Here is a 25,505-nt window from a genome sequence, read left to right as displayed (position 1 = left end):
TCAAATTCTAAATCCAGATAAAGTTCTGAGCTGAAGAATACCTGAGCTACACAGCACCCCAGTGGATGCTGTCAGGTTTTGTGGATGTCTTTGCCCAAAGGTGTCCACCAGCAACACACACAACTTTGCTGTGTGTTTAGTGATGCTGGATGCAACTACTTACAATATTCCTTTGGGGATTTGCTGTGCAGAAAGCACAATTTTGCCCAGGACACAGTCAAAACAGGGCAGACCAAAGTACCTGCTTGTATCAGTAAAACCCATGAGCTGCTATATCTTTGCAAGATTAAGTTTGGAAACCTTTTTCTGCTTGTAGCTAACAATGCAATTTGCAGCAGGTTTACTCAATAACTTCAGTTTAAACACATGCTTTTGGGTACCAAAGCTAGCAGTTCGTCAGTCTCAAATCAATAAATAGTTTCAACATGTCCAAATATTTTCAGCTGTGTCATATTCTGGCTCTGTCAGAGCTGGTAAGAGGTGCAATTTGGGAATGTTTGCTTTTGAAAGTCCAAATTGCCATGCAGCTGCAATCCCACTTGCCTAAGATGTGTGCCCTATAGAGATCTGCTCTGTAGACAGGCTTCACAATTAGTGAACACACTAATCTTAATTACTGTGTGATCTCTCTTACAGCATTCGAGGTTCTTCCTTCTTCTGCTTCTTATGGGAATGCTACGCTCAAGTGCAGGAAAAGAAAGGGTGCATGGAGGTGGCCTTGGGCAGAGTGATTGGGCAGGGGGGACCAGGCTCTTTTGTGCACAGATTTTGTCCTTCTGCCCTGTTTCTTGTACCTTCTCCTGTATGAGTCCATCTAAGTAGTAGTACTAAAAGGTGTTTCTATATTGACAGCACCTCTTGTGGCTGGGGAAGTGTGATGGTGGTGCTGGGACACAATCCCAGTCCAGTCATAGGCTGCAGGCCATTAGCAGTTCTGTGTTAGTCAGCACAGCTGACTACAGCTGGCTACAGGTGTATCCCAGACCTTCTGCATTGCACCCAGGATAAAGGGGGAAGTTTGCTAAGGAGAGGGGAGCTTCCTGCTTGGGCTTCTCTTTCTTCCTCTGCTCTTGAGGAGTCTTCCTGGATATTGCAATTGTTGTGCTTTTGCTGGGCTGAGTATAACTTTATATTGACATTGGTAGTAATGTGGTCATGTAATTAAATCTGTTTTCATTTTGATCTCTGGGTTTCCTCTCCTTTTCCTGTATCCCCTTCTCTGCTGGGGAGGGGTCATCAGGTGATAGAGCAACTGCTGGAATTTAGCCCCAGGTATGGGGCTAAGCCATGTCAGCCCTCACTTGCCCATCTGATCATTCATTTTTATTCTGTATCTATCCCTGATGCTGTCCATAGGCATATCAAGGACAAGAGGGTCATTAGGAGTAGTCAGTGTGGCTTTACCAAAGGGAAGTCACGTTTGACCAACTTGATAGCCCTTCAGGAGAACATAACCAGGTGGATAGATGATGGTGGAGCTGTGGATGTGGACTATCTTGCTTTCAGTAAGACATTTGACACTGTCTCTCACAGCATGGTGGATTGTGAACTGGTTGAAGGGAAGAAGTTAACGAGTCATGGTCAATGGGATGGAGTCTAGCTGGAGGCCTGTGTCTAGTGGAGTCCCTCAGGGGTCAGTACTGGACCAGTACTGTTCAATATAGTCGTCAATGACCTGGGTGAGGGCACAGAGAGCACTGCCAGCAAGTTTGCTGATGACACCAAGCTGGGTGGAGTGGCTGGCACACCAGAAGGTTGTGCTGCCATTCAGCAAGACTTGGACAGGCTGAGAGCTAGGCAGGGAGAAATTTGATGAAGTTTAACAAGGGCAAGTGTAGAGTCTTGCACCTGGGAAGGAACAACTCCATCCACCAGGACAGGTTGGGGACTGACCTGCTGGAGCAGTGGAGGCAAAAAGAACCTGGGGGGTCCTGGTGGATGGAAGGATGACCATGAGCCAGCAATGTGCTCTGGTGGCCAAGAAGTCCAGTGCCATTCTGGGGTGGATTAGAAGGGGTGTGGCCAGTAGGTCAAGAGAGGTTCTCCTCCCCCTCTACTCTGCACTGGTGAGGCCACATCTAGAATATTGTCTCCAGTTCTGGGCCCCCCAGGTCAAGAAAGAGTGAGCTGCTTGAGAGTCCAGCACAGAGCCACGAGGATGATGAAGGGAATGGAACATCTTCCATATGAGGAGAGACTGAGGGAGCTTAGAGAAGTTTAGGCTCAAGGTGAGGAGAAAGTTCTTCCCAGGGAGAGTTGTTAGCCATTGGATTGTGCTGCCCAGGGAGGTGGTGGAGTCACTGTTCCTGGAGGTGTTAAAAAGGGATTGGATGTGGCACTTGAAGCCATGTTTTAGTAGTCAGGAGGTGTGGGGTGACAGGTTGGACTTGATGATCTTTGAGGTCCTTATTGATTCTATGATTCTAAAAGGAGACTGAGAGGTGACCTCATCAATGTTTATAACTACATAAAGGGTGAGTCCCGAGAGGCTGGAGCCAGGCTCTGCTGGGTGCTGCACGGTGACAGCACAAGGGGCAGTGGTGGAAGCTGAGGCACAGGAAGTTTCACAGAAATATGAGGAAAACTTTTTTCACAGTGAGTGTGACAGAACACTGGAACAGGCTGCCCAGGGGGGGTGTGGAGTCTCTCTCTCTGGAGATATTCAAAACCCACCTGGATGTGTTCCTGTGTGATCTGCTCCAGCTGACCCTGCTCTGGCAGGGGGGTTGGACTGGACGATCTTTTGAGGTCCCTTCCAGCCCCTGAAATTCTGTGATTCTATCTTCTGAGCTGCTTGATGTGGAGTACCTCCTTGAATTCCTGAGTGCCTGCTAAGGGCTACTGAATGCCTCAAAAAGAAAGAGGACAGGATTGCTGCTCTTGCAATTACATTGTGCCCCTGATTTTCAGCTGTTGGAGTAATGGTGCAGACACCAGTGCCCAGAAGAAGCAGGCAAGAAGCGTGGGCTTCCATTTTGCAGTCTTAGCAGATAAGAGGTAAGACCAGAAGAGATTGGGAACTGTTTCCCAAACTCAGTCATAATCTGCCTCTCCCTTAAATTGCACTGCAGAGGAGAGCCAGGCTGCCTACTGAACTCCAACTTTTGAGGCTTCTAGTCAGGATAGTCTTTTGCCTGGGGCTAGGGCCATAACAATTTATAAAGGGAGGCAAATTAGGCTTGAAAGCATGTTTTCAGCAGTGTTTAATATAAAATGTGAATGTTCCCTCAGAGAAGGGTTGTAACTCATCAGTCTAGCTGGAAACAAAGAAAAGAAATTAAATAATTCAGTAGATATACTGCCACAAGGAGAGTAAACATGCAGGCTGCTCTAACTATGCCTGATGTAGTGTAACACTGAGGCAAGGGTTCTGCCATTGATTTTAGAAGCTGGGATTTTTTCAGTCTTCATCCTTCTTCAGAAGCACAAAACCCTGCTATGTTCAATGCCTGCAGGCAGTTGCCACATGGTGGTTTCTCAGATAAGGGAGTAACAACAAAGCTGGGAAAGTGCTGCTGCAACTTAGCTAAGTAAGAGCTAATTAGGATTCAAGACAACATGAAAAAGTAAATCCATGAGCTTCTCTCTGATCTTACACCACTGTAATGGAGATCAGTGCCCTGCTTTTAACCACTAAACTTAAATAAGAGTTTGTTTATCCAACTCCCAGACTCAAATCCAACATTCTGCTTTAGTGCTGACTTGAAGCTAACCTTAAAGCTGGTTGATAAAGCCTAATGGTAAAACTCAGTCAAATATTACTGTGCTGTTAAAACAGAATCCTTGGATCTTGGGTTAACCTTTAATGCTAAGTAGTTTTACAAAAATCACTCAGCTAAAAATATTAGGAGAAACTGACCTCCATCGACTGCTAGGACTCTTTCACTTGCCATGGAAAGAGAGAAAATGTAATGGTCCTTGCTTTGATTGATTGAGATGTAGATATGTATCCAAGATAACTGTAGCATTCCAATACCCAAAGTGGTCCTACAGAAAGGCTGGAGAGGGACTTTTAATAGCAATGTCTAGCAATAGGACAAGGGGAATGGTTTGAAGCTAAGGAAGAATAGGTTTAGACTGGATCTTAGGAAGAAGTTCTTCAGTATGAGGATGGTGAGAGTCTGGAATAGACTGCCCAGGGAGGTTGTGGATGCCTCCTCCCTGGGGGTGTTCAAGGCCAGGCTGGATGAGGCCTTGAGCAGCCAAGTCTAGTTGAGAGGTGTCCCTACCCATGGCAGGGAGATTGGAGCAGGTGATCTCTGAGGTCCCTTCCAACCTAAGCCATTCTATGATTTACATATAAGATTGGACAAAAGGTGTTGCAGATTTTTCAGGAGTGTGGTATCTCCTTGAAGAATATCTAAGTACATTGCATGAAAACTACAGAAGTGGGAACTGATGAAAACACAATGTTAAGGTTTCCATTTTCCTCAACCCCTCCCATCAAGTGCCCTGAGCATGGTGTGTATTTAGACACACTTCTTACTAGGGCCACTGTCAGGTGGAGAAGAATCTGAACTACTGAGAGGGCTTTTTATTCTTCAGATATGCTTTGCTCACCATACCTCATTTCACAACAGCCACAATTCATTTTGAAAGCATGCTCTCTGAATGTCAGTGCTCTCAAGAACTGCCTCATGTATCCTGCTGCATAAAAACTTCTGTTTGTGGTCCGGGGAGAAGTAATTAATTACAGTTTACACTTTGCATTGGTGATTTAGGAGGATACTATGAATGTAATAACCTTGGTCCCTTGTCTATAACTTATCATTTCCTAGGGCTTCCAATGCTAGCCTAGTCCTCATGGGCAATTCTGTGACTTCCAAGCTTAAGGCTGCTTTGCATTACACCACCAGTCCCTGACTAATGTGGCCTTTTGGCAACAAAGCAGGTATTTCATGGGATGAAAAATTGGAAGGAGTTTCTTCTATCAACCTAAGGATATCCTCTTGCAAGGAAGAAACCCAGGTGAGTCTGTAAGATGAATGAGCTTAAGTTTTCCATTGCTGCCCCTGGGCTAGCACACTCTAAAGATTATCGTGCAAGTCCTCGTAAATTCTCAGTTCCACTGAAAGGAACTTGGTTTAGGTGTGTCACTATCTGTATAATAGCTAATTCCAGAGTGAGGTCTCAGAATCTCCCCTCCAGGGTAAATATTTCAGCACATTATCTCCTCTCTTTAATGTCCTTTTTCATGCCTTACATCTAGTTGCAATAAAACGTGTTTGAAACGTTCCTTTTAAAAATCATTGTATTGGTAACGTTTTTAGTGCACAAATGTACAGCAAAATAAACATCAGCTTTCTGAATTAAGAGGTTTATGTATAGCAAATAATTTAATGTTTGTAACCTGACTGCAAGGCACCTGGCTGGGAGGCTGGGACTACAGCCAAAGTAATAAAGTTTCTAGCCATATATATAGGCACTGAATCAATCAAGCTACAAAATAACACCCTAAGAGTTAAGGCAGCGTTCTTCAAAGGATGAATTTACTGAGTTTTGTGCTTGGTTGTGGGGTTTTTTGGTTTTGTGTTTAATATATTTGTACCTCTTACTTAAAGATCTTTTCTGATCTAGATGGCTACAAGTGAAAGCAATGGAAGCATTGATTGATATTCATAGAAATATAGAATGGCTTAGGTTGGAAGGGACTTTATAGGTCATCTATCCCAACCTCCCTGCCATGGGCAGGGACACCTCTCAACTGGACTCAGCTGCTCAAGGCCTCATCCAGCCTGGCCTTGAACACCCTCAGGGAGGAGAATCCACAACCTCCCTGGGCAGTCTATTCTAGACTTTCACCACCCTCATACTGAGTAACTTCTTCCTAAGATCCAGTCTAATCCTACTCTTCCTCAGCTTTGAACCATTCCTCCTTGTCCTACTCTAGACATCCTCATGAAAAGTTCTTCTCCAGCCTTCCAAACAGTTTCTGGAGCTAATCAGGCCAGCAGTGCTTTTTTAAAGAACAGGCTAGGCAACATTTTCTGGAAATTATTCACAAAAAACCCCAAAAGGGCATTATATTTTGGAGCACAGAGTGTTTGTCCAGGAGCTGGTTTGGTTTATTAGTTGCAGTGATGGGCCTGCGAGAGGATAACTGCTTTTCCTTACAGGTCTTGCCTTGCTTATATCATCAGACCATTGCAGCTGCATCAGCCACAGTATGGGAATATCTTATGATTCACTGACTGGTAAGTCTGAAAGTCAGACCATTTTGTCCATCCCTCTGCCAGTCTGGCACACTTTCAAGGCTTTTCCCCCTCAGATGGTAAGGGCATGCCAGGGAGACTTAGAGCCAGCTGACGCTGCTTCTCAGCTCTGTAGCTGTATCCGCCCTGCGTGCCTGTGAGGCCCCCAGCTCTGCCCGAGTCCTGCCGAGTTCCTGCCGCCTCGCTTGGGTGTTTATCCAGGCGCCTCAGCTCTTGCTCCATGTCCGTGCTCCTGTGTCACTCAAAATCTGGCTGCGCCTTGTCTTTCCTTCCTGAGCTACAGCTCCAAGGATCTGTACAATGCCAGGATTAGCTATTTTAAGGGGCCCAGAGGACAGATGAGGTCAAGGAGTTTCAGCCTGCATATTCATAGGGCCTGGAGAAGGATCTCCACTAAGTTGAAATATTTTTACAGGTTGGAGTGTAATGTCAGGACTGTCACTTAGATTGACCATTATGTTCTTCATACCCTTTTGTGCTCCCTTTTCCAGTGTGTGTGATTATAAACACAGAACCCCACAGCTTTTAGGAGTGGCAGCAGAAGATTCATTCCAGTTCTGAGCACTGGGTTATTGACTTTAAATGCAATGTGTAACTCTGATAGTTCCCCTCAGGCTTTTGCATGTTCTGTGAAAGCAACTACACTGAACAAAAACATACACAAGCTGCATCCACATCAGAACCCTGCATGCTCTTAGTATAAAGTCAGAAATGTATATTTTGTCGTCTTGATTTTTCTACTAAACTCTCAGCCCTCCCCAGTTTGCTGCAACGCCTTACTGAATGTACAAGCATGCCCATCAGTCTTTACAAGCTGTCAGGCAGGGCTTTCTCACCATTATTGTGGATGCATTCCCTGCCTGAGTTTGCAATGTAAGGAAAGCACACACAGAATCAAGAGTTCACATTTAGATACAGGTAACATGGAGGGGGGGGGGGAGGGGGGGGAATAATGCTGGAGACATTTATCTGCAACTTCCCTGTTGCACAGAATCTCCAAAGCTTGTCTTATTCTGCTGCATCTGCCATTGCCTGAGGCTGGTTTGCTGGATTGCCCAGACTGTATCATTTCTAACAGAATATTTTGCAAGCAAATACATTTACCGGACAGTCTTCAAGATGCATTCTTCAGCGTGAGATTCAGGAGGGGTTTCCCAATCATATTCTGATCTTTGCAACTCCCACGCATGTTCTCATTTTATATACACTTGAAGATTTCCCAGCAGAAAAACAGAACTCCACTGGAGCACTCCATATGTAAAGAAAACAAAACCTTCTCAGCACTACATGGCTTCAGTTGTTGGTAACGCCAGAGCAACAGGAGCCTATGGAGCTGTCAAGCCTTGGTGAGGCTCCTGAGAAAACACCCCTGTAAACGGAGCCCTCACTGCTCACTCAGGCTCGCTCTTTCTAGCAATGACTTAAAATTCAAACTCAAATCACCCAAAGTGAGTATGAGCCTCCGAGCATCTGAGCCAAGCAGTCAGATGAGCCAAGCTGTCCTGATGCAGAGATGCTGCAAGTGCCATGCAGTGACTGTGTGGCCAAAGGGCCTTGCTTGTCGCGCCTCATCTCATACTGGGCTGCTCCCTTCCCATAAGGGAGGGAGAGCGGCCGACGCTTCACGGCAGCCCAGAGGCAAGTCAGAGACCCCTCACCAGGCACCCCTCTGGCTGAAAGCAACCGGCTTTTCCGCAGGGCTGATACAAACCCTGCCGCTTAAAGCCCGGCTATGGACCAAGAGCCCTACGAACGGGACAAGGGAAGGGCAGAGGCAGGGCTGCCGGCCGGAGGCGTGAGAGGCGGCGCCCAGCCCGGCGGCAGCCTGGGGCGCGGACGAGGCGGGAGGGCCCCGCTGAGGCACACGCCCGCCCGCCCGCCTGCCTGCCCACACGCGCGCCCGCCGCTACCGAGGCGGGGCAGAGCGGGGGGCGGGGCAGAGCGGGGGGCGGGCCGCGGCGCTGCCGCTGAGCCCCGCTGCGGGGCAGGGTGCTGCTGCCGCCGGAGCCCGGCCTCCTCCCCCTCCGCTGCTAGCGGCGCCGGGGCTGCCACATCGGCACAGCCGCTCCGAGAAGGCGCTTCGCGGAGCGGAGCGGGAGCCCAGCGCCGCCGGGAGATGGAGCCCCGCTGCCGCCCCCCGGGACGCGCCCTTCGCCAGGGCCGCCGCTGCCACCGCCGGGACGGAGAGCGAGACGCCGCCGCCGTCTAACGCCGCAGCCCCGGCGGCGCGGCTGGAGGCGGAGGCCGCCGCGGCCCCTCCGTCCGCCGAGCCCGCGCGGCGGCGAGGCGCGGCCCCCTCCTGCTCGCCTTGCCCGCTGCCGCTTCCCCGCCCCCGCCCGGCCCTCGCTGGGCTCCGCCGCCGGCAGCCGGGCCATGGCGGGGCGATGAGGGAGCGACCGCCCCTGTCCGCAGGCTGCGTGGGGAGGCGGGGAGCGACGGGGCTGGGCGGCTCGGGGGCGCTAGGACCGGGCGGCGGGGCGAGGGGATGTGGGGCGTGGGGGTTGCGGCGCTGCAGCTCCTCACTCGCGCTGTGAAGCAGGCGGCGGCACAGGGGGTTCGGCAGGACTTCGGCCGTTGGCTGTCCCGAGCCGCCGGGACGCCGGCAGGAGGCGGCGGAGACGCCGTCGGCTTCGTTCCGGCGGAGGCAGCGGGGACCGGCGGGCTGCTGCTGGGGCCCTACGCGGAGCAGGGCGGGCTGCCGCCGGCAGAGCTGCTGCTCTGCCACTTGCCCGAGGCGGGCGGCGGCGGGCCCGGGCTGGCCGAGGCCCGGGGCTGGCGTTGCTCCTGCTGCCTCCTGGGTACCTGCTGGTGCAAGAGCTGCCTCAGCGTGTGCGTGCTGGCGGCCCTCTGCTTCGCCTCGCTGGCTCTAGTGCGCCAGTACCTGCGGGACCTGCTGCTCTGGGCCGAGAGCCTGGACAGCCTGGCCGGCGTGCTGCTCTTCACCGTGGGCTTCATCGTCGTGTCCTTCCCCTGTGGCTGGGGCTACATCCTGCTCAACGTGGCCGCCGGCTACCTGTACGGCTTCGTGCTGGGCATGGGGCTGATGGTGCTTGGCGTCCTCATCGGCACCTTCGTCGCCCACGTGGCCTGCAGGCGGCTGCTGGCCCGCTGGGCCCGGGCCAGGATCCAGGGCAGCGACACGCTCAGCGCCGTCGTGCGCGTCGTGGAGGGCGGCAGCGGCCTCAAGGTGGTGGCTCTGGCACGACTGACGCCCATCCCGTTCGGGCTGCAGAACGCCGTCTTCGCGGTGAGTCCCGAAGCGTGGCTTGCCCCACAGCAGCCGGGGGCACTGGTGGAGGTTGCCTCCTGTCCCAGGAAGAAAGCTTTGTTACTTGTGACACAAGCGACCCTCTGTACCTGCTCTTGCTGGTGGCCCTTCCGTGCCTGCGGAGGGAGGGCAGGGAGGTTCTCGAGGTACCGCGTCAAGTGGTAACTGCGTTAGAATTGCTCTCTGGCGTTCGAGACTGCGTTCGAAACTCAAGGACCTGTGTAGCAAAAGCTGCAGATAACAATTTTAACGTCCTTGTGTTTTCAAAGTGATTTGAGTGGGAGGAAGAAAGTGTTTTTAAGCAGTCTTGCCAGATCTCCCTTAGCTTTTTAGTATAAATAACTGTGTTGGAAAGAAAAAAACAAAAGCAGAGAGATTAAAATTACTGCTCGGTTTGGTTGATGTTCGTAGCCTACATCCAGCAAATCTGTAAGGAGCGTTTAAGACCATGCACGCGGGGGAGACTGTGTTTTGGGCACAGCTTTACAATACAGGGTGACAGAAGGGCCTTGGTGCACCAGAGTGGTACTGAAAGTTGAGTTTGGGAAAGGGTTGGACTTGATTTTCTTTCTGCTTTTCGATGAAGACTGGTAAATTCTTTCAGGCTAGCTCGAAACATGAGTGTTCTCTTTGATCGTCTCAAAGGAGAAGGTAAAGAAGATGGAGGGTACTGCGTTTAAGTACCATCCTGCTGAGGGTGACAGTTTCAGACCCTCAGCTCTTTCCAGGAGCTTCCTCTGAAAGATCTGTTCTTGGCTGTGTGTTATGCCTTACTTGTGTCTGCTAACTCCGTGAAATAAAACTAGGACAAGCCAAATTGCAGAATATTTTAAGCTTTAATAGTACCTCTTATGCTCTTTACTGTAAGAGACCCTGTGCAAAGGGGTTTGGGCTGCTGCTTGCTTACAGCTTGCCTTGCCTTCATCAGCAGTCCTTATCCTCTACCCTTCTGAAGTGCTTGCTCCATCCTGACAGTCACCTGGTTGAAATGAGCAGGTCACTGAATCCCAGATTTGTTATTTCAGAATGAAGCCACACAATTTGCAGAGGTTAGCACCCACAGGAAATAGTTAAGATTGCTATGTGTAAACCAGTGAGTGACAGGGCATTTGTCTCGGGAGCTGTGATCTCTGCCCATAGGAGCTGCAGCATCTTCCTTCTAAGCAGATGCTGTAACCATTTCCATGTTATGAATGAGAAGAACCTCTGCTGTTCCATTTTTTTATCCACATACTGGGTAAATGTCCACATTGGTGCTTACACCTGTGCTGCTGGGAGCTGGGTGCTGCTGGGAGCTGGGTGCTGCTGCAGCAGATGAAGCGTCTGGTGTAATGCGATGCTCCCAAAGTGGGGAGAACTGTTGTGTTTGGGTTGTTCACAAGCTGTGGGTGTCACTTGAAGCGGTCAGCAGATGTTGTGGAGCAGTATTGAGTCTGAAGAACTGACCAGGGAATTGCAGTGTTAAAATTATTTCCTTCCTGGCATTGCCCTCCTGAGAAACCAGATTCAGCAGAGTATTCAGGCCAGTCCAGTATTAAAAGGATGCTGTAAGTCAATGTTTTGTGTTCTGCAACTCCTGCAAGCTAAACAACTTTCTTTCCCAGTGGAAGGTGACAGTGTTAACAGATAGGAAATGAGATGAATCCAGATTCTTGAGCAGGCCACATAACTTGGATATTGCCTGCTCAGATGGGTTGCATTTATTACTCTGGATTTATTGCTTTGCAGCTCAGTCAAAGAAAGCAGAGGAGATTCAGTTTTTAACTGAGAACATTTAATATGAACTCTGAGATTACTGGAAAAGTAAAAATACTGCATGCAAGCAAGACAGTTTCTCACTGAGGCAAATTTAAGCTACATAAGGAGTACAAAATTCTTCCTACACAGACTGAGCTGTCATTTCTTTGAAATCTGACTTCTTTGAAGACTTACTGCTCTGCTGAAGTTTTAAAATGCAAGAGGATTCAGGGTGTCCAAACCAGCTATCAGTTTCCTGTGCTAACAATCTCAGCACTGAATTTGAGAAAGATTGCTCTTAATAGTAAAGGAAGGAGCAGTGAGTTTATGCATCTTTAATTTTCCAGCAGTCTGGTCTGTGCATTTTTTCTACATGTCTAAGTAAACTGAAGCTACCTTAAGTCAACTGAAGCTATATTTGAGGGGAAGGAAGTGACACATGTGGTCCAGGACAAGGCATAACCTTGATGTGAGAGTGATCATCTGCAGGGCTGGGATTACAAGCCCTTGCTCAGTGGTGTGTACCATCTGCTGAGGGGTTTGGGCTGGTTGACTCGCAGGGGACTGTACAGAAGGAAGGAGGAGCCTCCTAGCATTTGTTTGGTGATGGGATCACACAGTCTGAAACAGCACAAGAAGAAAATTAACACAAATTTCTTAGCTTCTCACCAGACAGACATGAATATCTTGCTCTTAAGGTCATTCTGCTGCTCTCTGGGAAAGCCCCAGTAGGAGCACAGGGGTAATGCATTTGCTTGCTTTTCTGGATGACCTAGAAACTTCTTAACTGAAGGCATGTTTGCTTTTCTCTTGGAGTGGTTTTACTGAATTGGCACTCCTGTGACGCCTCAGTGGCTGGAGCCACTAGGATGGGCTGATAGCTCTTGCTGAAGTGTTGTCCACACAGCCCTCTCCCCATGGCACCTCTGCAAGGAGGCCTGGCATGAAGGTTATCAGCTCCTGCACACTACTGTGGCTCTGGAGCTGGACTTATGCAAACTGATTGTTTGTGGTGCCAGGTGTAGCTTAGGTCAGAATTGATATATCTTCTTTCTCCTCTGAGAGGAGAGCTTTATGGAAGAAATGACATGTCCAAGTGAGAATCTGTGCTTCCAGAAAGGCACACAGTGAAATCAGAGCTGAGGGAATGGTTCCTGCTTTGCAGGAGGATGCAGGCAGCATTCCCAGCTCAGTGGAGAGTTGCTGGCTAATTTTTTTTCTCTCTGGGTTGTCAGGTTGGTGTGGGGGTTTTTTGTTGCCTTTTTTTTTTACCCTAGAAAGTAAAGCACATCAGAATTGCCCTTTGCTGTCTGTTACTCAGCCTACCTGATAGAGAGGATTTTGTCAGTTGAGGGGATAGAAATCTGCTGCTATCCCCAAAGGCAACTGAGCCCCCAACAAAGTCTTGGCACAAGCATTGATTCTTTGATAGGACTGAACCAAAGGTGTGGCCTGCAAAGAACAGACTGAAGCTTTGCTGCACAAAGCCTGTCCAAGGCTGGTCCTGTTACCAGAGTGGTTAGGTAGCTCTTAATTTTATTTTAATATATCAGTATTAAATATTATTAAAAATTATGGTGGGTGTGGGGCAGGCTGTGGATGGAGTCTGCCTGGACCGCAGCAAGGCCTTTGACACCGTCCCCCACAGCAAACTCCTGGCCAAGCTGTCAGCCCCTGGCTTGGACAGCAGCACTCTGAGCTGGGTTAGGAAGTGGCTGGAGGCTGAGCCCAGAGAGTGGTGGTGAATGGTGCCACATCCAGCTGGCAGCCAGGCACTAGTGGTGTCCCCCAGGGATCAGTGCTGGGCCCTGTCCTGTTCCAATATCTTTACTGATGATCTGGACGAGAGGATTGAGTCAGTCATCAGTAAATTTGCAGATGACAGCAAGCTTGGGGCAGGAGTTGATCTGTTAGAGGGTGGAAGGGCTCTGCAGAGAGACCTCGACCAACTAGACAGATGGGCAGAGCCCAAGGGCAGGAGATTGAACACATCCAAGTGCCAGGTGCTGCACATTGGACACAACAACCCCAGGCAGTGCTACAGGCTGGGGTCAGAGTGGCTGAAGAGCAGCCAGGCAGAAAGGGACCTGGGGGTACTGGTTCACAGCAGCTGAACATGAGCCAGCAGGGTGCCCAGGGGGCCAAGAAGGCCAATGGCATCCTGGCCTGCATCAGGAAGAGTGTGGCCAGCAGGAGCAGGAAGGTCATTGTGCCCCTGTACTCTGCATTGGTTAGGCCACACCTTAAGTCCTGTGTCCAGTTCAGGGCTCCTCAGTTTAGGAAGGACATTTTGACTCTTGAATGTGTCCAGAGAAGGGCAACAAAGCTGGGGAGGAGTCTGGAGCACAGCCCTGTGAGGAGAGGCTGAGGAAGCTGGGGTTGCTTAGCTTGGAGAAGAGGAGGCTCAGGGGAGACCTTCTTGCTGTCTCCAACTCCCTGAAGGGAGGTTGTAGCCAGGTGGGGGTTGGTCTTTTCTCCCAGGCAAGCAGCACCAGAACAAGAGCACACAGTCTCAAGCTGTGCCAGGGGAGGTTTAGGCTTGAAGTGAGGAGAAAATTCTTCCCAGTGAAAGTTGTTGGCCATTGGGATGTGCTACCCAGGGAGGTGGTGGAGTCACCGTCCCTCGAGGTGTTCAAGAGGGGATTGGACGTGGCACTTGGAGCCATGGTTTAGTAATCATGAGGTGTTGGGTAACAGGTTGGATTTGAGGTCTTTTCCAACCTTATTGATTCTATGATTATTTTTAATTCATCAGCATGGTCTCTAACAGTTGGTATCTGTGATTGCATTGGGATTTGATTCTGAAGTTTTGCTGGCCTGAGGTTTCTGTAGAAGAGTTTGAGTTGCTGTTGTTCTGCAACTTGGCCATGCAACACCAACACCCTCCCCACCCCCAGGTTTCTAGATCAGGTAAAGCTTCATAGAAGGAAAGACATGGAAAGCTTTAAGTTCTATTGAAAATGTCTCAGATTTCTTAGGGAGGGATGCTGTCCCCTTGCTGTGCCTCTGGGGGAGGGGATGCCACCAAGACTAAATCCCACAAACCAGGAATTGAAAAGGTCTGCAGTTTTTTTCCCCTCCTTCTCCTAACTTGGACCATTTTGATCAGAAGTCTCAGTCACATGTGTCCACAGGCAGTCTCCTCTTTGCTTGGAAACAGTCTCATGGCCTAGCAGGTCCAGTTGCTGCAGGGCAGATCCCCATCAGCAAAGGTGTGGTCCTGCACAAAAGTGTCCTTAATACATCTGCACAAACGGAAGAGGTACCTGGGAGTGTTAAAGCAACCTTTGGGAAGTTTCCCAGCTCCATTAGATTTAATGGCAGTGTCCTACTTAACAAGTCTTGCTTCAGCACTGGTATTTCAGAGACTTTTAATAGCAGTCCCTTCATTCCCTTGACAGTATGGGAAGTTTTGGTTCTTATAACACGACCCAGATTATTCTCATGTGAAAAGTGACTCTTGTCAGAGCTTCGGTCAAGTACGAAGTTCAACACATTTGTGAAGTGCCTTTTTCCTTAGAAATCTGAATGATACTTGTATGGAGAGGGCAATGGATTCTTTGTGTTGCTCCTTTGTATCTTGGTCTGTGGGAAGTGTAATTTGCAGTGTGAAGTTCGGGATTGGCTGATTGGATCTTGTTCCAGCGAATTATTCTTCGTGTTTATGCTTCATTGTGTTCTTCTCCTCCCTTGCCTGCCCTTCCTCCTAAAAACTTTCCACTGATGGTGCTCAAAGCTCTGAGAATTCGGCACTGTGACTTTCAGAGTACCCACAGTTTATTTTAAGAATAGCAGGGTGAAATGAGTAACTTTGCCGCAATTCTCCTGTCTTGTACAAATCCGTCAAGGTCAATAGTTTCCATCGAGGCTCCCAGCATTAGGGCTGTTCTTAATTAGAACTTGCATCTGGAAAATTCCTGAGATGGCTTGCCTCAAAATCTTCCTTTTCAGAATCATTTGTAGCTTAGAGTTTCCTCCTATTTTTCATTTTTTCTTGTGTAAGCATCTTTTGGCCTCTTGGCTCTTGCAGTTGTTATGTCCCAGTGGCTGATAGGAATTCAGCCAGTGCGGTGTACTTTGTTCCCATGTACACCGTCCACAGACGCACCCAAAACAGAAATATCGCAGCCATGAGAGGAAAATACCTTGAGGTATTATTGGTGTTTTCTTGCCAGAGAAACTGACAAAGGCTATAATTGTGTGTGCTGTTTTGTTCACTAATTGAAGTGTGACACAGCTTACCTTGGGTAGAAAAGCTTACTGATACCCTTGTAGATAGATGTTGCTGCTAGACATCCCTGACAGGTGTATGTGTCTTAATAAGCAGGCAGCTGCCCTGCCTTCCAAAGGCAAATTGTCTCTGCCACTCTGCTTACCGAGAGCATGTTTAATACAGTGGCATTTTGAACAGTTCTCTCTCTTCATTAGTTGCCATGCCATGTAAAAATCAGAGTAAATAGATTTTTTGCTTTAGGCCTTCATGTCTTGTCTATTCTATTCTATTCTATTCTATTCTATTCTATTCTATTCTATTCTATTCTATTCTATTCTATTCTATTCTATTCTATTCTATTCTATTCTATTCTATTCTATTCTAATGAAGTAGCTTCTTTGTGGGAGCAAACTCACATAAATTGTGGAGCTTTGTTCCCCACAAGCAAATAAACATCCTCAACGAACAGTGTAATTGCATCCTTAGGTAATGAGTTTGGCATGGAGATGTTGTGTAATGTAAGATGAAATGAAATGAAACCTACTGGCTTTGCAAAGGGCAGATGAAGACTAGCCACATACTGTGTTATTACGCACAGTGGAAAGTTCCAGTGAAGGAATGCAAGGAATGATTTCATTTGTGTGTGTGTATGCTTGTAGGAGTAGCAGTCTGGTTGTTCATGCACTTAAATCATGTTGGAGCTGTGCTCAGTTTCTTACACTTTCTTTTATTCAGATTACAGATTTGTCACTACCCAACTACCTGATGGCTTCTTCACTTGGACTGCTTCCTACTCAGCTCCTGAACTCATACTTGGGCACTACGCTGCGCACCATGGAGGATGTCATTGCAGAACAGAGTGTCAGCGGCTATTTTATATTCGGTTTACAGGTAAGATGAAGTTGCTGCTCTCACAGATCTTGGTAGCAGTAGTGTCAGTCTCTCTGGCTGCTTGGGCAAGCAGTTTTTCCTGGAAACCATCATCATCTTGTGTTTGAGTTTATTTCTTTATCCCTCTGATTTCTCAGGCATCTTCGGTACCAGTGGGTATCAAGACAGGCCTTTGCTTTTGGCAAGTTTCCTTCCTGTGGCTTTGTCTCTTCAAGTCACTGAATCTTCACCTTGGAAGCTGCATGCATATGGGATGTATGATATGCAGAGATTCAGCATTGCTGATTTCTCTTCCAGACTGCACAGCCTCCAGTGTAGAAGGGTTGGTCTGCAGGAGGCTCGGGGAGATGTAGGTGCTGTGCTGTCTGTTGACGGAACAGCTCCTTGCTCTGAGGCAGCCAGCATCTTACAGACTGAGCATCGTGTGGTATGGAAGACTAATAGGTTCTAGAAAGTGTTGAATTTGTATCTCTGTTACTGCTATTTTGAGAAGGTTTTGTGTAAAACTGAGCTGCTGCTGCTGCTTCCCAGGCTTACTGACTGTTAGGTACCCAGGGAACAGAGTTTCCAGTGCACTGTTTCTGATTTTGCTTTCTTCTGTGCACGAGGTTTAGTTCTTTCCTATCTGATATGGCACAGAGCAGAACTTTAGCACTCTCTCTTCCTATCACAGCTTTGTCAGCTTTTCTTCTCTTTCCCCCTGTGGTCATTTCCTGATGAACTGTGGACTTGGTAAGCCACCCCTACACAAAAGCATATGTGGAGTAGTGTGCTCAGGCTGCTTGGACCCAGCAGCACCTGTGCAGGGTTCACCATTAGCACTGAACACTCCCAAGTTTGCATAGGTATTGGTGATGAAAAGTGCTGAAGAAGTGCAATTATGCTGATGCCTAAATCAGAAGATCCTAATTTTACAGGTGAGTAAATTAGTGAGAGGTATATAGCACCTTTACTTGAGTTTAGCTGATGAAATAATGTGTCAATAAATCTTGGGGGTAAGCCTTGATCTGAGACAGTGACAAGCACAGAGTATTTCAGAAACAGATTATATATTGAAACCTGCTCAGAGAGCAGCAAGGTGCTTCAGGCTGGGTTTGGCCAGCAGATACCATGGCTTGCAAACTTTCAGTTGCTACTGCAGTCATTTACCTTCCTCAGTTTTTACACTCATACAGCTGATACTTAACAGTTTTGAGATAGAAAAATTCAGTCAGGACCACTTTAAACCTCTCCTGTCCTTCCCCCTGCCCCTAATCTGTGTGTTCTTAAAAAGAGCATGCAATTTATAGACCTCACAGGAGAGGTTTATGAGTATTAAGGATTGCTTTTTAAATAAGAGGTAAGTAACTTTGATGGATCAATGAGATCAAAGAAGTGGTTACTTGATCAGCTTTCGTTTTGGCAGTGAACTGTTGTTTCCAGGCTAGCAGTTTTTAGTGATCTTTCCCTTTTTTTGTCTTTTCTTTTTTTGACTCTTAATGCCATTGGCTCTCCTTTGTGGACTGTATGCAGTCTGTAGCATGACTATTACTCAGGTAAGCACTGTCTGGGGAGGCTGAACAGTTGAAGAGGAGTTCTTACCTCTGAGAGCAGTCCTTGGGACCAGACTAAATCAAGAGAAGCTGTTAGTGGAGGAATTACTTTTGTTCTCCTGCTTTCTCTCAGGCTTCAGCCTGGTGCTTTGCCTGGCTGGGCTTTAGTGGGATTTTGTTGTAGTAAATTGATAGTATCAGTCAGGGTTGGAAGGGACCACAAGGATCATCTAGTTCCAACCCCCCTGCCATGGGCAGGGACACCCCACACTAGATCAGCCTGGCCACAGCCTCATCCAGCCTGGGCTTAAACACCTCCAGGGACGGCACACCAACCACCTCCCTGGACAACCCATTCCAGGGCTTCACCACTCTCATGGGGAAGAACTTCCTCCTCACCTCCAGCCTGAATCTCCCCACCTCCAGCTTCAATCCATTCCCCCTAGTCCTATCACTACCTGAGATCCTGAGCAGTCCCTCCCCAGCCTTCTTGTAGCCCCCTTCAGATACTGGAAGGCCACAATGAGGTCACTTCAGAGCCTTCTCTTCTCCAGACTGAACAGCCCCAACTCCTTCAGTCTGTCCTCATAGGAGATCCAAAATTCTTCATATCTCATAGTTTTCTGTGTGTGTATATATATATATTTGAAATACTTATTTAGGGAACCAGGCTACTGGTAGCAACATTTCCCAAACCAGTGAAATGTCAATACTTGCACAAGCTGCTTTTCCTGTACATTCAGATCTTGGTGTCCATATTCTCTCTTTCACTGTTATGTTAGCCAGGTTTTGAAATAAACAACTTGAACTGGTGAGGAAGACCTTTGTCACTGCAAGGGCAGTCAAGCAGTGGAGCAGGTTGCCCAGCAAGACAGTCTAATCTCCATGCTTGGAAGTTTTCAAGACCTGACTGGACAAAAGTCCTGGACAATTTGGTCTGTTCTTGCAGTCAGCCCTGCTGGGGATGCCTCCCAGCCACAATTGTCCTCTGGCCGTGCTTGCCAATCGTCTCACTCAGTGATGCTCAACATCCTTCATGCCCTGCTGTTAAATGTTTTAAGTGGTAGTTGCTAATCTTAAAGTAAGCATATCCCTACCAATTAATAACAAAGCTCAGCTTTTCGACTCAAAGCTTTAGCTTCTCTTGGTTCTTTTGGAGTTTTTGGGGTGGAAGCTGCAGATTCCAGCTAGTTTTATAAACCATTCAGAAGAAAGGCAGAGGAGTTGACTCCTTTCAAAAGGCCCAGCACTATGAGGCAGCAGGATTTCATTTAGTCAGTCAGTTAAGGAGGATCTCAGCTGAAAATGTAACTGGTCTATTGTTGAAACTGAAGGCTGCCTCTGGGGAGTGCTTTGCATGCCAGTGTCAGTGAATGAGTAATATGTAAGCAAAAGTTGGCCAGGTTTATTCCTGGTAATGTTTGTGGTGAAAGCTGAAAAATTGTTAGTGATAAAATTTAGAGCAACAGCCTGAAATAAAATCCTCTGGTGTTTTGGACAGTATTTCCTCCTTAAAGCAAAAAAAGAACCCAGCCCCAAACCTCACACCACCAACATCCTGTCCCCTCCCTGAGCCATCCTCCAGAAATAAAGCTCTTCCCATACAGACTAAAGTAAATCAGTCAGAAGCCCTGATTCTGCCCTGTTTAGTTCTGAGAAGCATAGTGTCACTGCTGCTTCCATGCCAGAGGGGCAAGGACAAGAAGTTTCCTTTCCTTTGCACTCCCCATCTCTGCTGTTTTGCAGGTTGCAGAGGCCCATTACAGTTTCAGCCTATTACTTCTCTAATACACAGATATCTCTGTTAGCCACTATCTGGAGCTGAATTACAGCAGTTACTCTATCACCCAAGGGTGATAGAAAAAGGGTGAGCAGAAAAGGGGAATCAGGGAAAGGAGAGAGGACTCACAAGCTGAAGTGAAAATGGATTTGCTGAAACAGCCAAACTGCTCCTTGAGTCCTGTGTCCAGCTCTGGGCCCCTTAGTTTAGGAAAGATGTTGAGATGCTGGAAGGTGTCCAGAGAAGGGCAACGAAGCTGGGGAGGGGTCTGGAGCACAGCCCTGTGAGGAGAGGCTGAGGGAGCTGGGGTTGCTTAGCCTGGAGAAGAGGAGGCTCAGGGGAGACCTCATTGCTCTCTGCAGCTACCTGAAGGGAGGTTGTAGCCAGGTGGGGGTTGGTCATTTCTGCCAGGCAGCCAGCACCAGAACAAGAGGACACAGTCTCAAGCTGCACCAGGGGAGGTTTAGGCTGGATGTTAGGAAGAAATTCTTCCCAGAAAGAGAGATTGGCCATTGGAATGTGCTGCCCAGGGGGGTGGTGGAGTCACCATCACTGAAGATGTTTAGGAAGAGCCTGGATGGGGTGCTTGGTGCCATGGTTTAGTTGATCAGATGGCGTTGGGTGATAGGTTAGACTTGATCTCAAAGGTCTTTTCCAAGCTGGTTAATTCTGTTCTATTCATAAAGAGCACAGAGCTGTGCTCAGCCCAGCAAGCAAAGGGCAGTCCCAATGAGAGGAAAGCAGTCCTCAGGAGCAGGAGGAGCACCTGTCCTCAGCAAACCTCCTCCTTTTTATGGTGTGGGGTACACCTGTGAGCCAGCTCAGGTCAGCTGCCCTGGCTGGTTTTAAACTGCTAGCAGCCTGCAGTTCCTGTCTGGCCTGGGAATCTCCCCCAGCAAAACCAGGACAAAAGAAATCAGCCTTCCTGACTTACAGAAAGGCACTGCAGGCTTTTGTTGTGTGAGCCTTTTCCAAGAGAGAAAGGGAGGGAATGGGTTTCTAGCAAGGATGTGGGTGGTGATGGAAAGAAAGAAAACAACTTTTCAATTGCTGTCAGTATTTAAGCTCTATGTAATGTCTGTCATCTCATCTGCAGGGTACCTTGCTAGCGTCTAGGTTTAGTGGCGCTCCTTGCTTCAGTTAATCTCCCTTCTGAGGTCTTGCCTGTGAAACGTGGAGACAGCAGGTGCCTCTGTGAATCCTTGGGTCAACAACTGCTTTGTATTTGTGCTTGCTGTTTCTGTACAACACTCTTCTGTTTCATTTGCAGATTGTCATAAGCATAGGACTCATGTTTTATGTGGTTCACCGAGCTCAAGTGGAGCTGAACGCAGCCATTGTAGCCTGCGAGCTGGAAATGAAGACGTCTCTTGGCAAAGACACTCAGCCCAGCATCAGTGCTTCAGCCACATACTGCAACAAAAGGACAGTAGCATTCTCTGGGGGAGGTGTCAATATTGTGTGATTCTTAAGTATTAATAAAGCAAGGGTTTTGTGGACCTGAGAAATATCTCTGGACAATTCAACTAGTTTTAAAAAGAAATTCCAAGTGGTTGCAGGTTGTCCTGTGGCACAGACCAACGACCACCTCTTCACTCTTCATTGCACATGGGCTGACTTCTGGCAGGAAAAGGAAGATGGTGAAGTAACTTAAGATGTAAACACAAATCTGACTGCACCTTTGGTCGTTTGTTATGCCTGTCATGGCCTATAGTCTGCACTTTAGGGTTGTTTTTTCCTTTGCTTCTCTCAACTGTGAAATGCATCTATAAACAGAGAAAAGTAGCACAGAGGTAAATATTTTTCTGCTTAGCATTATTTATAAGGCTGAATAATTATATGCAGTAGAGTTTTGTTACTGATGAAGATGAGTGAGGAAGTATGCAGTCCGATGGTTGGTATTCCTGAGTGTGCTTTTGCTTTTGGAGTTGCTTCCAGAGCTTGGGGTGTATTACTTAGCTAACGGTGGGGACCATTTGGCTTTCCCTTCAGTTCTGAGTTTTACAGCAACAACGAAAAGAAAGAGAGAACCCTATACAAAGTTTTGGTTGAATGTATTTTTGTAAGTCATTAAAAATGTTGCAGAGCCATGCATATGTATTCACACAAGCTTAAATCCTACCTTGTGGGACTGAAGTGCTCTTAAATAACATTTTAAGTTACACTGTGTAATATGCAAAGCAAAAGGGAAAAACACAGAAGTTTTAATAGATTGCAGTGACTGTTTGAAGGAGACTTCATGACTTGATGGTTGCATTGTTTTTACCACCTTGGTGATTGTGACAAAGGGCTGTTCCACCTTAGTCCTGTTCAGAGTGAGTGTTAAAAGGATGGAGTTTTCCAGCTCGCCTGGCTGTGTGTAACGAGGCTTCCAGCACAGGGAGCTGAACCTCTCCTTGAAAGGAAACGATGGGATGCCAGCAGTACCAATATTCCATGAAGGTGGCCTTGATTTTGTAAAGTGACTCCCCCTCTCCCTTTACAAAGCTTTAAACCTTCCTTTTGGTTGGCATCTTCTTTCCTAAAGGTTTGGCTTTTTGTAAAAGGCACGAGCTAGTCTCAATTCATCAGAGTGAAGATAGGGAAAACGAGATGTTCTCCTTGGAAGACTCAATCCAGTAGTGGAGGAGGCCAGCAGTGTCTCTGAGACTCAGGAATTCTGACTTCATTTTTGCCAGACAGTGCTGGGAGGGTTCCGCTCCTTCACCGTGCACCACGGCCTGTTTTGCACTGCGTTTGGGCTGGCTGACCCCATGGCATCTTGTGCATGCGTGTGTGTGAGTGAAAGCAGAGCAGCAGCACTGGGGTGTGAGCTCTGTGTAGATAGCCAGAAGGTGCCGGCGCTCATCACTCAGACACACTCGGATCATCTGATGCAAAAGCAATGTAACCTACTGCTCACTTTGTAGTTCTTTTGGGTGGGCTTTAAAGGATGCTTGCAGTCTTCAAAGCTTTGTTACTTCCTGCTGGTATGACTGTGCCTCCCTTTCGTAAGGCTGCTGCTTGTTGGGTTCAAGGATTTTTGTCTTGTTAAGGAACAGCAGGTCTGCAAGGTTGTTGGGAAGCAGAGACCTGATGGCCTCCAAGAGTCTTCACGTGAGGCTGTGCATTGCTGGCGTAACTCGACTCCTGCGCCTTCCTTGGTGCTTCAGCTTCCTTCTCTCAGTGTGCATCCTCTGCAGACTGCTCTTCCTGGGGTTTGTGACCTGAGGAACTGAACTAGCTGAATGGAAGAAGAAAGTTCAGATTGTCTCCTTTTTGTTGTTTCAGAGTTTGTGTTGGTCCTTTGGTTTGCATTCGAAAAGGCAAGCTGTATATACCTGGAGACGTTCGTTCACAGCGCTGCCTCTGACAGCTGCTGTGTGAGAACGAGAGCCAGATCAATTCTGATGGCGTTATTGGTCATCACAGGATACCTGAGCCCTTTCCCGACTCCGGGTCGGCTGGGGGTTTGTGTTTTTCTTGTCTGTTTGCTTCTTGGAGAGAACAACCCTTCCATAAATGAACTGACCTGAACTTTGCTCGTCTCGCCAAGCCAGAGCGGTGTTTTGGAGAGGGAGATCTCTTTCTTTTCTGACTGCCGGTTGTGTTGGCGGTTTGAGGACGTTTCCCAAACACGGATTTTGAAGTGCTCTTCTTTCCATGACGTTTTGTAACGAGAGTAACTTCACTATGTGAACACTTTTTTGTAGTATGGAAGTAGTTCTTAAGAATTTTGCATTTTGCTTGATACTTGTAATCTTTGTGTACAAGTCAATGGGAAATGTGCATTCAGAGGAACTTTTCTGTACCATGCCAATCATAATTTTATACAATAAATTCACTCAAATTTCTTTAAAGGAATATGTATTAGAGGGTTTGTTTGCTGGGAAGTAGGTGGAAAGAAGGTGCAGTGGAGTGTCATCGTTATGCATGCGGTGTTAGAGGTGCAGCAAGTTAGGATTTCACAGAATCATTAAGGTTGGAAAAGACCTTTAAGATGATTAAGTACAGTTAATAACCCAACTACCATGACCACTAAGCTATATCCCAAAGTACCACATCTACAGCTTGAACACCTCCAGGGATGGTGATCCACCACCTCCCTGGGCAGTCTGTGCCACTACCTGATCACTCTTTCAGTAAAGAAGTTTGTTCCTAATACCCAACCTAACCCTGCCATGGCACAACTTAAATCCATTTCCTCTTGTCCTGTCGCTGGCTACTTGGCAGAAGAAACCAACACCAGCCTCACTCCAACCTCCTTTCAAGGTAGCTGTGGAGAGCAGTAAGCTCCCTCCTCAGCCTTCTCTTTTCCAGGCTAAACAACCCCAGCTCCCTCAGCTGCTCCTCATGTGACAGCCTCCAAACCCCTTGCCAGCCTTGGTGCTGTTCTCTGGACATGCTCCAGCACCTCACTGTCTTTCCTATCCTGTGGCACCCAGAACTGAACTCAGCGCTCAAGGTGTGGCCTCACCTGTGCTGAGCACAGGGACACCATCACTGCCTTGCTCCTGCTGGACACATGATTTTGATCTGGGCCAAGATGCTGGTGGCCTTCTTGGCCACCTGGGCACACTGCTGGATGACGTTCAGCCAACTGTCCACCAGCCCCTCCAGTTCCATTTCTACTAGGTTTCTTTGCAGCCACCCTGCCCCAAGCCTACGGCATTGCTTGGGGTTGTGACCAAAGTGCAGGACTCGGCTCTTGGTCTTACTAAACGTATTTCCATTAACCTCAGCCCATTGCCATAATCTGTTCAGATCTCTGCAGTGGTTTCCTACCCTCCCACTCAATTTAGTGTCATCTGCAAACTTGCTGGTGGTGCCCTCGATGCCCCCATCCAGGACACCGCTTGTGACCAGCTGCCAGCTTGATTTAACTCCATTTATCACAACTCTTTGGGCCCAGCTGTCCAGCCAGTTCTGCATCTAGCACAGAGTCCACCTGGCTATGCCATGGGCTGCAAACTTCTCAAGGAGAGTGCTGTGGGAGACCGTGTCAAAGGCTTTACAGACAGCGTCCACAGCGTTTCCCTCATCCCCTAGGCAGGTCAGCCGGTCACAGGAGATGAGTTTGGTCAGGATGAATTCCCTGGGTGGGGAGTCACTGGCAGAGGAAAGACACCTGATTTTATTGTATTGTTTAATGAAACACATGCTTAGCACTTTGAGACTCAGGTGTTGGTCCCCTCTGCCCTTTTGGTGAAAGGTGATGGTAAGCAATAATCAGCTGCACCCAAAGAGGATTGGCATTTCTGAATGGGAAGGTGATGTGATTGGTTTGGAGCCATTTTTTTTTCAGACAGTCTCCCTTCCTATTGCAAGTGAAGAAAATAAAAGGCTGTGAATCCAGTTTGAATAAAATCTGCCTGTTACCTTCACCAATGTGTCTTGAGTCCCCATGATGGTGAAAGTTCTGCCATCTGTATATCAAACACACCTAAGTCACGCAGAAGAAGGCATCTCAGTTGTGTGCTGCCAGTTTTCCTTCCTCCTCCTTGTGGTAAGTAAAACTGCATGATGGATTTGTCAGAATTAACATTATGCTGAGTACCTGTGAGAAAACCATCTTTTGTCCAAAGAGCTTTCTTACTGCCTTACCAATAGATTACCGATTGCACCAGAACCTCAGCAAGCATTGCCTGAAGCCTGGAGAATGGAGGAGCTGCTCTCAGGGGTGTATGGCTAGGGTGGTGCAGCAGATCCTCTGCCTTCATTTGCAGCTTTCCCCTTCAGGTTGGTGTGATTTGCCTTTTGGCTGAGCAAGATGACTGGAGTTGTCCAGCCTTGCCAAAGGTCTATGGCATAATGCTGCAGATGAACTGTACCAATGTGTTCCCATTCTGAATGACAAGCAGTGGCCCTGTGACAGGCTTCCTTGCTGGCATCA

The 25,505-nt window shown here is 47.9% G+C and overlaps 1 protein-coding gene across 1 annotated transcript; it reads left to right on the top strand.

Moving 5' to 3' along the window:
- Positions 1 to 8,697: 8,697 nt before the first annotated feature.
- TMEM64 (transmembrane protein 64) lies at positions 8,698 to 23,476 on the top strand. Its single transcript, XM_068165867.1, has 3 exons — positions 8,698 to 9,459; positions 16,166 to 16,321; positions 20,904 to 23,476. Exons 1-3 carry the CDS (start codon positions 8,698 to 8,700, stop codon positions 21,096 to 21,098), a joined length of 1,113 nt encoding a protein of 370 aa, XP_068021968.1. The 3' UTR covers positions 21,099 to 23,476.
- Positions 23,477 to 25,505: the final 2,029 nt, after the last annotated feature.

This window comes from Melanerpes formicivorus, unplaced genomic scaffold (genome assembly GCF_026170545.1).
Source record: "Melanerpes formicivorus ecotype bairdi unplaced genomic scaffold, bMelFor1.0.p_v2 SCAF_94, whole genome shotgun sequence".
NCBI lineage: Eukaryota > Metazoa > Chordata > Aves > Piciformes > Picidae > Melanerpes > Melanerpes formicivorus.
The sequence above is the reverse complement of the archived record's forward strand: the minus strand, read 5'-3'. Positions and strand labels throughout refer to the sequence as shown.